General features: G+C 48.1%; 1 protein-coding gene across 5 annotated transcripts in view; it reads left to right on the forward strand.

Moving 5' to 3' along the window:
* The window catches only part of BCO1 (beta-carotene oxygenase 1), an 82536-nt gene that overhangs the window by 52641 nt on the left and 16275 nt on the right, over nucleotides 1-13620 (forward strand). For all 5 annotated transcript variants that reach the window (XM_072967793.1, XM_072967796.1, XM_072967794.1 and 2 more), the window contains 5 exons: nucleotides 1162-1290; nucleotides 7424-7553; nucleotides 9156-9303; nucleotides 10857-11004; nucleotides 13347-13570. In XM_072967793.1, the coding sequence (XP_072823894.1) occupies nucleotides 1162-1290; nucleotides 7424-7553; nucleotides 9156-9303; nucleotides 10857-11004; nucleotides 13347-13570 (779 nt within the window). The remainder of the gene's footprint in view (nucleotides 1-1161; nucleotides 1291-7423; nucleotides 7554-9155; nucleotides 9304-10856; nucleotides 11005-13346; nucleotides 13571-13620) is intronic.

Below are 13620 nucleotides of genomic sequence, written 5' to 3' on the forward strand. Positions count from 1 at the left end.
CTGTTCCACAGTGAGAACAAAGCCCTCAGGCAGAGAGCTGCAGGTGTTCGCCAAAAGTAGCCTTCGGGGAGGGATGAAGGCCACAGGGACATGGGCGGGGCCCCAACGGCGCCTGCTACAGCCCTGTCTCTTCAGCAGTGCTGCCCAACAAAAATATAACACATACCTCACATGTACTTTAAATTTTTCTAATAGCCACATTCGAAGAAAGTACAAAGAAGCAGATGAAATTAATTTTGATAGTATATTTTATAGTAATTTAATTTTGATACTGTCCACCTACTCCAAGATGAAAACTGCCAACCTGCTCACGGTTCTCAGCACCACTGCCAGACCAGAGAGTTTAGACCCACTCACATATCCAAAAAGTTATCAGTCCAATGTGTGATTAATATTTTTAAATTGCTAATGAGATACTTTACATTTCTCTCTCATAGTGAGTCTTTGAAGTCTGGTGTGTAGGTTTTTGGGGGTTTGTTTGTTTTGGGGGGTTAATTAGGTTTATTTATTTAATAAATTAGTAATTAGGTTTATTTATTTAATAAATTAGTAATTAGGTTTATTTATTTATTTTTAATGGAGGTACTGGGGATTGGACCCAGGACCTCAGCGTGCTAGGGATGCACTCTACCACTGAGCTATACCCTCCCCCCTGGTGGGTGTTTCACACTTAAACATCACATCTCAGTTCAGACGAGCCATGTTTCTGGTGCCCAGTTTTGCCACATGGAGGTGGTGGCTACTAGATGGGACTGCACAGCTCTAGAATGTTCTTTCCTCCTGCCTTTGTGAGGCAAATACCTACTCCCACAAGACTCAGCCAGGTCACCTCCTCCAGGAAGCCTTCCTCACTTTCCTGATCTTACCCCACCTCAGAGTGGGGTTCTGGTCTATGCGGCACCCATGCTGAGTCTGCTGTGTTGCCTTCATCACAGTGTATTTTGAGCATTTTCCTTTGTCTCTGTCTCTCGATGGATGGTGAGCGGCCTGGGGACAGGGATGATGCCTGTCCACCCTCAGTGTTGGCACAATGCCAGGCATATTATACTCTTTCTAGAATGAATGGGTGCAGCAAAGTGGTACAGGGGCTCTCTGGCCACTTCTTTTAGCTTTTTGGTTTAGACGCAGAAACTGGAAACTGAACATTCTTTCTCTTCCCAGGCAAGATTCCGTCATGGCTGCAGGGAATCCTGCTCCGCAACGGGCCTGGGATGCACACAGTGGGCGAGACCAGATACAACCACTGGTTCGATGGCCTGGCCCTGCTCCACAGCTTCACAATCAGAGATGGTGAGAGTGCCCTGTTGGTTTGGTTCAGGTGCCGTAACAAGTGATCAGCTTAAAACAACACATACATATTCTTTTTTTTTTTAACACACACATATTCTTTATAGTTCTCCAAGTCAGAAGTCTAACATGGGGTTCCCTGGACTAAAATCAAGGTGTCGGCTGGGCTGTATTCCTTCTGGAGGTTCCAGGGAGAGAATCCATTTCCCTGCTCCTGCTCACCAGGCAAGAGAGAGCCGTGTCCATCATGTCCCTGAGTGGACACTGAGCATAGGGAGTAAGTAGGATGTGCCACCACTAAGGTGAAATTCCGAGTTCAGGCGACTGACTCAGGAGGTGGCTTGTATACTCTCTGCTATTCGCCATCCTTTATGGGATGGTGAGTCAGGTGTAAGCACAAGAGGAGGCACAGAGAGGCTGGGGAAATGAAGGTCATTACACCCACAGGTGCTGGAGACAGGAGGCGGGGCACGCAGGCCACGTGGGAAAGACACCAGGGTGGCAGAAGACAGGAGGGAGTGAACTCTTAGACTGCGGCCTTTATTGGGGTTTCTGAGCGCAAGACAGGACAGGGTGGACAGCCTAAGCCTGGCTAGTTTGAATGATTTTGGTGGGCTTTGGGCAATGGGGATGGTCCCTCATTGCCCAGTGCTTGGCCCTGGGATGATTAAAGCAGAGAGATATTGCCCCCTGGGGACTACAGACAGGATGGAGGAGGGAAGGCTCTGGATTGGTTAGTTTGCATATCAAAGACGTGCTGGGTCCTTTGCTACCTCTAAGAATTGCATGGTACAGGGAGGGAGAGTCTCTCCCCAGCCAAAGATTCTTAAAGATGTGAAAACACCATAATACACAGAAAGTAATAAATAGATATGAGAAAGCAGCATGAAAGACTCAGTTCCATTCATAATCTGGAACCGTCTGGAAAATGGGAGGCCCAGGGAGTGTAGCCAGTTACTCGCCTTCCCCTGCTTGTCCTGCTCCTGAACTTGGACATGAATGAGGGCGTGTGCCCACTCGGCTTTGTGAAGATCAGGCACCACTCTCTGGCCTAGGTAGAGGCCCCAGGGTGCAGGGTCCCTATTGACATTGTTGTGTCTGCATCACTTAGCAGGAGGCCAGGCCCAGGAGGCACTCGGGAGCTCCATGGAGCTGACATGGCATGAACAAGGTGATGATGTTCTGGTAGAAGGAGGCAGGGTTCCTGGTCTGTGTCTTCAGTACTCACTGTCGGAAGTGCTTGCTGGCCCCTGGCCTGTGCTTCACGCCCAGCTGCACCTCAGCCCTCACTACAGCTCCTGAGGAAGGTGGCACTGTCACTGTCTCATTTTACAAGTGGGCGTCTAAGGCCCAGAGAGGCCAAAGAACTTGCCCAAATGTACATAGCCAAGACATGGTGGTAGTCAGATATAAACCCGATGCTCTTTTTTTATATAAACTTTAATTTATTAATTTGTTATCTTTTGGAAAGGAGGTAATTAAGTTTGTTTGTTTATTTATTGTAATAGAGGTACTGGGAATTGAACCCAGGACCTTTGCATGCTAAGCATGAACTCTTACCACTTAGCTATACCCTCCCCTGCTCCACCCCCGTGCTCTTTAAATGCAGAATCCTAAGTCCTCACTATTATGCAATTCTGTCACCGTTCCCACTCCTGCCAGCTACCATCTCTCCCCAGCTCTCCAGCCCAGTCCTCTCCAGGCAGCCAGATTGCCAGTGTCCATGTAGCACAGTCTGGCCTCATCACTTCTCTCCTCTAGAACTCTCAATGGCTCCCCAGTGTCTCACTGTGGAAATATAAACCAAAAATGTTAAATATTACTATACATAGTTCAAGAGGACAGGACAGAGTAATCAGGGTTCTCTGATTTGTAGGTAACACAAAGCCAGTATTTCTCAAAAGGTGGTTTGTGGGCCTCCTGCATCAGAGTCCCCCAGCGATGCTAGTTTAAGCTGTGAATCCTGAGACCTCACCCAGGCCTCAAGTGAATCATCATCCTGAAGGGTAGGAATAGAGCAGCTGTGTTTCCCAGATGACTTCGAGCACCCTGAGGGCGTGGGGCTCAGGCCTCTGGGATCTTTTAAAAGCACCAGGAGGATCTAGGGTGCAACCAGCATGGAGAATGGAAATTAGTGCCAGACAAGGAAGAAAGGCCTGGAGTAGGAAAGCAAAAGACAGAATATGGTTTGTGACCTTCAGCAAAGGCCAGCAGAGCATAATTCTTAAAAAACTAACAAAGATTTGAATGAAAAAAGGCACAGTGGAGATGGGGAAGCCAGGAGAAGGGTATATAGGAGCACTCTTTTCTGTTAAGTCTAAAATTCTTTCAAAATTGAAAGTTTTTGTAAAGCAGGTATGGCAGTGAGTCGATCCAGTTCTCCCTCAGCAATAGGTCTGATAGCTTTCCAATAAGAGCAAAGTCGTTGTCCCATGAGGATTCCAATGTGTGGGTTCCAAGAGCCAGGGTCGCAGAGATGTAGAGGCAAAAAGAGCTTTTGAGAAAGTAGCCTTTCCAAAGCTGACTATTTTTTTTCAGTTGTTATAGCTCCATGGCAGCCTTCTGAAAGTTTGCTTTTTAGAAAAATTTTAATTAAAAAATTAATTTTATTTTTAAAATAACCAAACCACCCCCACCAGACCATCACACTGGACCCAGTTCTGGAAGATCCCAGACGGACACGTTTGTTTACTTGTGTCTCTTTAGAAGGAATGTGGCTGATTGGGCTCCAGAGAGCAGGAGGGGAGGGTGGGGGCAGTGGTGCTGGGGATTGCTCTGTGGCTTGTTTAATCTCAATCTCAGCGTGAGTGTCAGCCTTGAGCAATTCCAGAGACACATTTCCCCGAGGCCCCCTGAGTGCTCCCTGTTCTGGGGCTGGTTGTTTATAGGAAATGGGCCCCTGTCGACAACCACCCTGGTCTGGGTGCTTACATTTCATGTGAACAGAATTCAGCATTTTCAGCAAAGCACCTCAGCCAGTGCCTGTGGGTGGCCACCTCAGAGAGATTGACCAGAGGAGGGCTGGCTGGCTCAAGGGGAGACCAGGGTGGCCCCAGAGCAGGGTCTGTGTAGCACGTGGCTAAAGACCATTGTGTTGGCCTCACCAACCCCCAGGTGAGTCTTCCTGCCTCCAAGACTTTGGCAAATCCAGAATTCTTGCAACCATCACTTATCAAGTGCATGCTGAGAACCAGTGGGCCAAACTCCTTCTGTCATCCCATCACATTTAAAATTGCCAACCCTAGTTGGGGAGGACTCTGTGATCCCCAACTTCGAGTTGAGGAAATGGAGTTTCGGTGAGATACAGGGACTCACCCTAGGTCACACAGCTTAGACGGACTCGCCCAGAGCCAGAGCCTTGCCCGTTCTACCTGCTGTATCTCAAAAGCATATGTTGCTTTTTATTGAGCACCTACTATGTGCTAAGTGATTTCCAGCCCTTAAATGTCACAGCAGCTCTGTGAGGAAAGTATTTTGATCCTCATGTCAGAGCAGAGAAGACTGAGGCTGGCCTCTGACACCAGGTCAGGTGCATGGCTGGTAGATGACAGAGCAAGGACCCATAGCCACGTGGAGATTTGAATCTCCTTGGGGTGGAGATCTGGCCTGTCCTGCTCACCATGATATACTCACATCCTGGCTCCTCCAGGTGTTTAATGAATACTGATGAAATGCATGAACCCAGGGCCCAGTTAACCCCAAAGCTCCCGCTCCTAACCATTCCTGCTGCCCCAGGAACAGAGCTCCCCCTACCAAATATCTCAGAGGTACTTATGTATGGTAGGTCCCCTGAAAAGATGTTTGCCAAGAGGATAGGTGATTACCTGCCCCTCAGGGACACACAGTTTACTTCCTGAAGACTGGCGAAAGCAATGGAAGGTCTTTCATGGTCTCTTCCAATTTTATTGTGATGAGTGTTGGCATTATTGTTATTGTTGCTACTTAAGTGCAGAGGCTGGAGTTATTACCCTCACCTCCTTCGGACATGGGGGTGAAAACTCAATCCTGAGGGCAAAATGAATCGAGGCTGTTAGAAGTCAGGTGGTTCCCCTGCAGGGGGTAGGGTTGGGGGGCAGTGATGGATGAGGTATGAGGGGCTTCCCAGAGGCTGCTCATGTTCTGTTTCTTGATTGGGAAGTAGTTTATTGGGGTAGGTTTAGTTTGTGAAATTCCATCAAACTGTACCATTACGGCAGCACACTTCTACAGATATATTTTTAATGACAAGGATCAGGCAGAACTGTCCATGATGTGTTCACTGCGTCAGGATCTTCCGACTGCTAGCCGTTGAAATCCAGTCTACTATTCACTAGCTGTGTGGCTTAAGGCAAGGTACTTAACCTCTCCGTGCCTCAGTGAACTAGCTGGGAAAGTGCAGGGTCATGAGTGCCCAAGCCCTTTGCATTTCATTTTGTAAGAAATTTGAAACCTTCAGGCATTGTTTATATTTTGTTTTATTTATCTACTAATTAGCAAATGACATTAAGTTGCTTTTTTTCCCCTAAAGAACACATTTCTAGTTAGAATCTTCTCTACACTTCCAATGTTTAGAAGATTAAACCAGATAATACACATAAAGTGCCCTCACAGTGTTTAGAACACACATGCTCAATAAATATTATCACTTAGTTCCATTTTCTTTCCTGAAAATATAAAAAGGCACTGGGCAAGAATTTCTTGGGATGCTTACTCTCCCTGAAGCCCATCATTGTGCCAGTGGATATACAGTGGGTATTTCTCTGATCTCTTTTTTATGGGAATGAAATGTCAGTTTGTCCTGGGCCCGACTCTTTTGCACATTATAATTGTACCAATACTGAAAGCACATGTTAGCTCCGCTTCCCCCATCTGTTGTGGTTCAGTTGTACTCATCCTTGAAGTAGTTCAGTTCACCTCCTCCGTGAAGTCTCTCCTGACCCACCCACATCCAGCTAGCGAGGGCATATGTATCTCTCTCTCCATTTACCTCTTTCTCTCCTTCTCTCTCCCTTCTTCCCTCTCCCTTTTGTCCTCTTTCCTCTTCCTTCCCCCTTCTCTCCCCAGAAGGGACCTGTGAATGTATTACATGTTACTCTGCATGTTAAAAGAGTCTTTGCAGATGTGATTAAGTTTAGGACTTTGAGATGAGGAGATTGTCCTGGATGATTAGGGTGGGCTCAGTGTCACCACAAGGGTTATCATAAGAGAAAGAGGAAGGCAGGAGAGTCAGAGTTAGAAAAGCTGTGACAATGGAATCAGAGGTCAGAGTGATGCAGCCAAGAGCCAAGGAATACAGGCAGCTTCTAGAAGCTAGCAAAGCAAGGAACAGATTCTCCCCTAGAGCCTCCAGGAGGAACTAGCCCTGTTGACACTTTGATTTTTGCCCTGTAAAATCCATTTCAGACGGTGTCTTCCAAAACGGTAAGATAAATTTGCATTGTTTTAAGCCACTACATTTATGATAATTTTTTACAGCAGCCACAGGAAATTAATGTAGATCTAGAACCATCTGGTATGTTTTCAGGTCGGTCTTGACCGACTAGTCAAGAGTGCATGCTTTTCTGGAATGAGCCAGATTCTCTCCAGTGTCAAGATGAATTACACATCAACATGTATACTGACCCCCTACTGTGTGCAAAATTGGTTGTAAGAGTACCCCCTGTTTGCAGTAGATAGCGAATGTTACTACAGAGGATGAATTGTCAACAAAGGGCTCCCAGAACTGAACTGGGCCCTGGGGGAACCCAGCCCAAGTACAGGGCCTTCTGGACCAGTCCTCCAAATCTGGACCTTACCAGGAGGGTTACCAGTGCGGTGGAAGGGATGGTCGATGGCCTGGGTCAGCACCTCTCTGGGTGATGCCGGACTAGGCGATGCAACGTTTCTAAGCCTCAGTTCCCTCACGTAGGATGGAGCTGAGAATGGGAATACCTACCTTGCCTTGTTGTTGAGAGTTTCACTCAGCCTTGCCAAAGTGTGTGTGAGAGTTCACGCCAAGTGCTTGTTGTATCTGGCACACATGTTTGAGGGACAGTCCTAGTGCCCCTCATCAATCCCCAACTCCCCCACCCCCGGTCAAATCCCTAGAGTGGCTGAAATGAGCTTCAGAGCTCCATAAAGATATCACTCTGGGACAATTCTGCTTCTTCTCTTTCAGGTGAAGTCTATTACAGGAGCAAATACCTGAGAAGCGATACTTACAACTCTAACATTGAAGCCAACAGAATTGTGGTGTCAGAATTTGGGACAATGGCCTATCCGGACCCCTGCAAAAACATATTTTCCAAGTAATTGTCCATTTTGAATCTGGTCCTGCTTTCCGATATCGTGGATGGTCAAAACAATCCATGTTTGCTTCTCCAATGGTTGTCTTTAGGGTAGATGTAAAATGTCCCATGACTGGCCTTTGACCACATTTGCTACAAGATTCTTAATCACTGATAGCAAGAGAGGCAAAGAGTATCTGATAGATGATTAGGTATTCTGATACAAGGCTGGCAGGAGAGCATTTTGAAATTACCTATCAAAATTACAAATGCACGTTCCTTTCAGTTCAGAGATATACTTGGCTTGTGTGTGAAAGGACAAACTTATAGGGTTATTCGTGGCTGAATTATTTGTTTTAATGAGGAGCAGAAAACAACTCCAATGTTCATCAGCAGGGGAGTGGTTAAATAAATCACAGCAACACCGTACAAGAAAACACCAGGCAGATATAAAAAGGAATGAAGATGCTCTCTCTGGACCGAATGACAGATTTCCAAGCTACACTGCTAAGTGGGAGGGGGAAGAAAAAAGCAAAGTGTACAAAGAGCATATAATATACTCTGATCTGTGTAAGAAGGCAGGAGGAAATCTAGATTTATTTTTACTTGCATGTGCAGCAACCCTGGAAGGATGTATGAGGGAGGTGGGGAACTGACAAATGAGGGAAAGGGTAGGGGAAGAGTTTCCGTTGTAGACATTTAAAATCATCTGGGTTATGAATGTATTACATTTGCAGCCATTAAATTGTTGGCCAGGGAATGACGCTAGTAGTCAGTATCTCCTTTGAGGTACTCTTGAGACGTAGAAGGGTTGTGAAATGTCTTAGGGGTAGACTGCCCAGACAGGGAAGATTGCTTCTGCTTTTCCAGAGCTGACATCATCTCTCCAGTCCCAGTATCCAGTGCTTGGGCTGGCACACAGCAAGTAGGGAACTCCTATTTGCAAATGGGGGTAGAGCCAAGAAGGAGCAGGAGGGAAGGAATTTAAAACCACAGTCTGTGGGGCATCCTTGCTATTACACTGTTTGCCAGTAGGGGGAACACTAACCAGTACATGGATCCAGGACTTGCGTTCCTCTTGTGAGCTTGCCTTCCTCCTATGAGCTAGCCTTCCAAACAAATGATCAGTTCTTAACTCATAATTAGTTTGCTTTCCTTTAAAAAAAAAACTAGCTAACTAATTTCCTGGACATGTTCGAAGTAACCAGGGTGGACTCATATTCCTGTCCAAAGCAGGGATTAGCTGTTTTGCTAGTTATTGGGGGGGCATTATGGGCATGTGTATGGTTTCTGTATAGCTTGTTAAAATACTTCAGAACAACTCATCAGCTCTTCATGGCTCTGGTGTGAGACCTCTGGATTTGGGGATCCCAGGAGGGCTCATCTGGCAGCCATCGTGTCCCAGCTGACTCCCTGCTTAGCCGATTCAGTGTGGTGGTATCTTTGGGTAGCCTGGTTATCTGAGTCCTCTGAAGTTCTCAAGTGACCCACTGGGACCCAGTACTTTTTCTTCCCTTCACTGAAGTAGGGTGTTTTAAGTGGTAGGAGAACTAAAACCACCTCAAGAACTTCCCAGCTGGGGGGACACAGCCCTTGGCCCCACTGATTTGCTCTCCCCAACAGGGCTTTCTCCTACCTGTCCCATACCATCCCTGACTTCACAGACAACTGCCTGATCAACATCATGAGGTGCGGAGAAGACTTCTTTGCGACCACAGAGACCAACTACATCAGGAAAATCAACCCACAGACCCTGGAAACCCTGGAGAAGGTATCAGCAAATCTACAACCAGCCTCGCTTCCTGGCTCTCAAAAGGGACCCTCTGGGGGAGGCCAGGAAGCCTGCAGGAACTCTCGGAGGAACACTCCTCTGATGCCCGTGGGTCTTGGGCTCCCCCTACTCAGCACTTAGCACTAGATTCTAGGCTTCCTTACGGCAGGGTCTGTGTCTTTTCATCTTCACGTTTGCATTCATTCCTAGGACTCCCGTAACAAAGTGACACAAACTAGGTGGCTTAAAACAGCAGAAATGTATCCCCTCACAGTTCTGGAGGCTGGAAGTCTGAAACCATGGTGTCAGCAGGGCCATGTTCTCTCTCTCAAGTTTCTAAGGAAGGTCCTTCCCTGCCTCTTCCAGTTTCTGCCTGGTTGCTCGTTGGTTTATAGGTGTCTCACTCCAATCTCTTGCAAAGATACAGATCATTGCATGATGACTCACCCTAAACCAGGATGACTTCGTTTTAACTTGATTACTTTTACACAGACCCTATTTCTTAAAAAAGGTATGGGGGTTAGGACTACAACCTCTTGTTGGAAGACTTAATTCAGTCACTAACAGTGTCCATAGCTCAATGGAACTATGACGAATAACTGGGCTGGATGGCCTGGGACTCACGGCAGCCCAGCCTTGTATTGCCCTGAAGAAGGAGACATTAGGCAGACAGCAAGGGTACAAAAATCAATGCCCAAGAAGCTACCTTTTCTGGGCAGAATGAAGTCAACATTTTCATGAAGATCAATAGACCCACTTTCGTTTTCTCCAGCTGGCTTTTCAAAGCCTCGATGTCTTTGCAGTGCATTTTAACGCTCTGTTAGAGGGAGTGCTTTTCTTAGCTGTGAAATTACGTTCAGCTCCTTCTAAGCGAGGTGGCATAGGTCCAACTGATGTACGCTTTCCACAGAGCTGCAGAGAGGAAATACTAGGAGAGAACAGGCATTGCCTGACTTTTGGCCAGAGGTTGTGCTATTCTGGGGGAGAAAGAGCAGACGGTTGCTCGGCCACCGCATTGTTCTAAGGTTGTGGCCTGTTCGGAGTGGAGGTCATCACTGAGCTCATTAGTCAAGTTTCCTTTTGACCAAATGCCTTTGTAATCTCTCCGTTCCCAGAATAACACTATGAGAGAGGCCACTGTGGAACGTGAAAGGGGAAAATTTAAGTGACTTCACCAGAATGACACAGAGAAATGGCCAAGATCAGCCCTAAGGCTGCCTCTCTTCCCTAATTGTTGCTTGGAGCCCTCTGCAGTGAGGCATCCGGTTTCCACGCTGAGGACTCCAGCAGGGCTAGGCAGCAGAATAGGAACAGCTGTCACAGAAAACACACATACCTGTCCAAGTCCCCTGTGACCTATTTGCCGTGAGAGGCCCTGTAAGGTTATATCAGGTCACGAGGAAACATCTTCTCTAAAGGTGATGTCTGCTTTATTTTCCAATCAGGAGATGTGCAGAAATAACCATCATCTCTCGGAACCTGGAATCAGCCAGCATTTCACAGGATTTCACCCTCTTCCCCTTTTAAAACCAGGTGGCTGTCACGTTTTGCAGGTTGATTATCGTAAATACGTGGCTGTAAATCTGGCAACATCGCATCCTCATTATGATGCAGCTGGAAATGTTCTCAACATAGGCACCTCCATCGTGGACAAGGGGAAGACGAAGTATGTGATCTTTAAGATCCCTGCCATGGTACCAGGTGGGTCATTCTAGGGTACCAAGTGGGTCGTTCTGTTAGTAAAGCCCAAACACCAAGGGCCGCTCCTTTGGAAGAGTTCTGATTTTGGGCAGTAACATAAAACTCAACCTGACACTGGCCTTCATGGATGATTCAGAGGACCATGAACTCACTTTTCTTTCTTGGGAGAAAAGAGATGACACTGGGCTTCCTTTTGGAAGACATGAATCACTTTACTATTCCAACCTCCTTCTCTTTAGATTTCTGTTCATTAATGCATTAATTTACCCACTTTTTCATTAATCATCTACCTGTCAGTCCATTCATTAATCTGTTCATCGTCCATCCATCCATCCTTCCACCTACCCATCCACCTAACCATCCATCCTTCCCTTCATTCATTCATTTTTCAGTTCTCTGACAAACCTTCGTATGCCAGGGCTGTGCTGCCCGCTTTCATCCCATCCCCTGAAGCCGGGCTCCCAGGGCTGTTCAGGGAGCTCAGCCCTGCTGGGATCCACTCCAGATCCCCACCCTGTTCTCCGGGCCTCTGGACCTCCTCCATTTAGGGCCGGAAACCTGGCCCAGAGCCCAGGATGATTGTGATTGCATGTTTCTGACGGGGAGGAGGGTGGGGCTCCTAGCCATTATTTGTCCAGGACCCTCTTGGGAACCACACCCAGGAGACCAGGCCTCCGAGTTTGGCTGCTCAGGGCTCAGGAGACAGTGCATAATGACAAAGGTGCTTGGCCAGACTTCTGGTCTCAGAAGACGGGTTTCCATCTGTGATCCCTGCTGGCCCCTCTCCCCCACAGTTCTATAGAGCCTCCCGAGCAAGTTCCAGGCTCTGCTGGCCGATGTGAGCCCCCAAGGTCAGGGTACAAAGAGTATTCTTATTAAATGGAACTCCCATTAATTAAGCCAATAAAGGGACATACGGTCTGTCTCAGAATCCTAGAATGTCAGAGATGGGGGTGGTCCAGGCATCTGAGTTTGCCACCTCATGTTACAGAGGAGGACCAGGGGCCCCAGGGGGATCAGGTGACGTGCCTGGTCACACAGCTCACAGGAGCCACAACATCAGGAAGCAGGTACCCTCCACACACCTGCTCCAGGCTGGTGGCTTTTCTGGGGTTCACACCTGTCTCCTGCCTCCCAGGCCGGGGTGCTCTTCCTTTCAGTTTGCTTTGTGTTCCATTTGTTTTGTGAGGAAAAGAACTACTCCACAACCCCGCAGCATCCCTCCCACCAGCCAGCTGTTTACAGGGTGTGCAGGTGGCCACAAGAAAGGTGGGGACGCTTGCAGGTAACTCATTATAACCCAGCCCCGGGCCTGGGTGGGGAGGCCTTTTGGCCAGCAGATGACTCATACTTGCAGGGGAATAAGAAAGCTGAACAGTCCTCAGCACCTTCCTGTTTGGGCGCTGGGCAAGGTACTTGGACTCCTGCGGTATTTCCTTCAGTCTGTCCCTTGCCTCTGAGGGGGAGAACTCCTAATGACAGAGGAGATAGCTAGGCTCAGGGGCTGTGTCGTCTTGGCTTCACCCTGTGCTTTTGGCCATAATGATGGACCGTCCCACCAAGCCTTAGTTTCCCATCTGCAAAATGGGAATGGTACAGCCAACCTTGACTGTCACCATAGGCACTTAGGCCAATTTCCAGGTATTTCAGAACAGGCAGTGCCAAGAGAAACTCATGGAAACCCTGTGAAATACGTGTCACATGATGGTTCTCAGCAAAGTATCAAAGCTTAAGCCTGGGAAGCTGGCCTGTCACCCAGGAGCTGGACGGAAATGCAGAGCCTCAGGCCCCGGCCCCACAGGCTGAGTCAGACTCCACATTTTGTCGTGACCTCCAGATAATCTGTACATGGGAAAGTTTAAGGAGCATTGCTCCAAGCAGGAGTTGGCAAACATCTTCTGTAAAGGGCCCCAGAATAAATATTTGAGGTTTTGCTGGCTGTATTGTCTGTGTTTCATCTGCTTAACAATGAATCTCAAAAGCAAAGCAGGCATGGGCCCTGCAGAAAGGAGGCAGTGTGGCCAAGTTCCAGATGAACCTTTTTTTATAAAAGCAGGCAGAAGCTGGGTTAGCTCCAAGCCAGAGTGGCAGATGCCTGGCCCAGAGACCTAGTGGTCCCGAGGCCCAGAGGCCCAGTGATGTGATGGATTCAGATGCCGAACCAGATTTCACAGGAGTGGGCCTGCGTGGGAAGGGCCCTGTCCCTGGGTGGGCTAGGCAGCAGCCCTTGCCCCCATTTGCTTGTCTTCTCAGCGTCCGGGTGGGTTTGAGGGCTCGGCTGCAGGAGACGGTGGCCTTGCTGTTCCGGTCCTGTGCTGTTCCTGAGGCTCACTTCTCTTCAGGGGCTGGGAAGAAGGGCCAGAGGCCCCTGAAGTACACGGAGGTGTTCTGCTCCATCACCGCCCGCTCCCTCCTCTCTCCGAGCTATTACCACAGCTTCGGAATCACAGAGAACTACATCATCTTCCTCGAGCAGCCTTTCAGGATGGATATCCTCAAGATGGCAACTGCCTACATCCGGGGAGTAAGCTGGGCTTCCTGCCTAGCTTTCCACGGGGAGGACAAGGTAAGGCCGGGCCGCAACCCCCTCTCCCCACAGGAGGATGGTCAGGGTGG

This window comes from Vicugna pacos, chromosome 9 (assembly GCF_048564905.1).
Source record: "Vicugna pacos chromosome 9, VicPac4, whole genome shotgun sequence".
Taxonomy (NCBI): Eukaryota; Metazoa; Chordata; class Mammalia; order Artiodactyla; family Camelidae; genus Vicugna; species Vicugna pacos.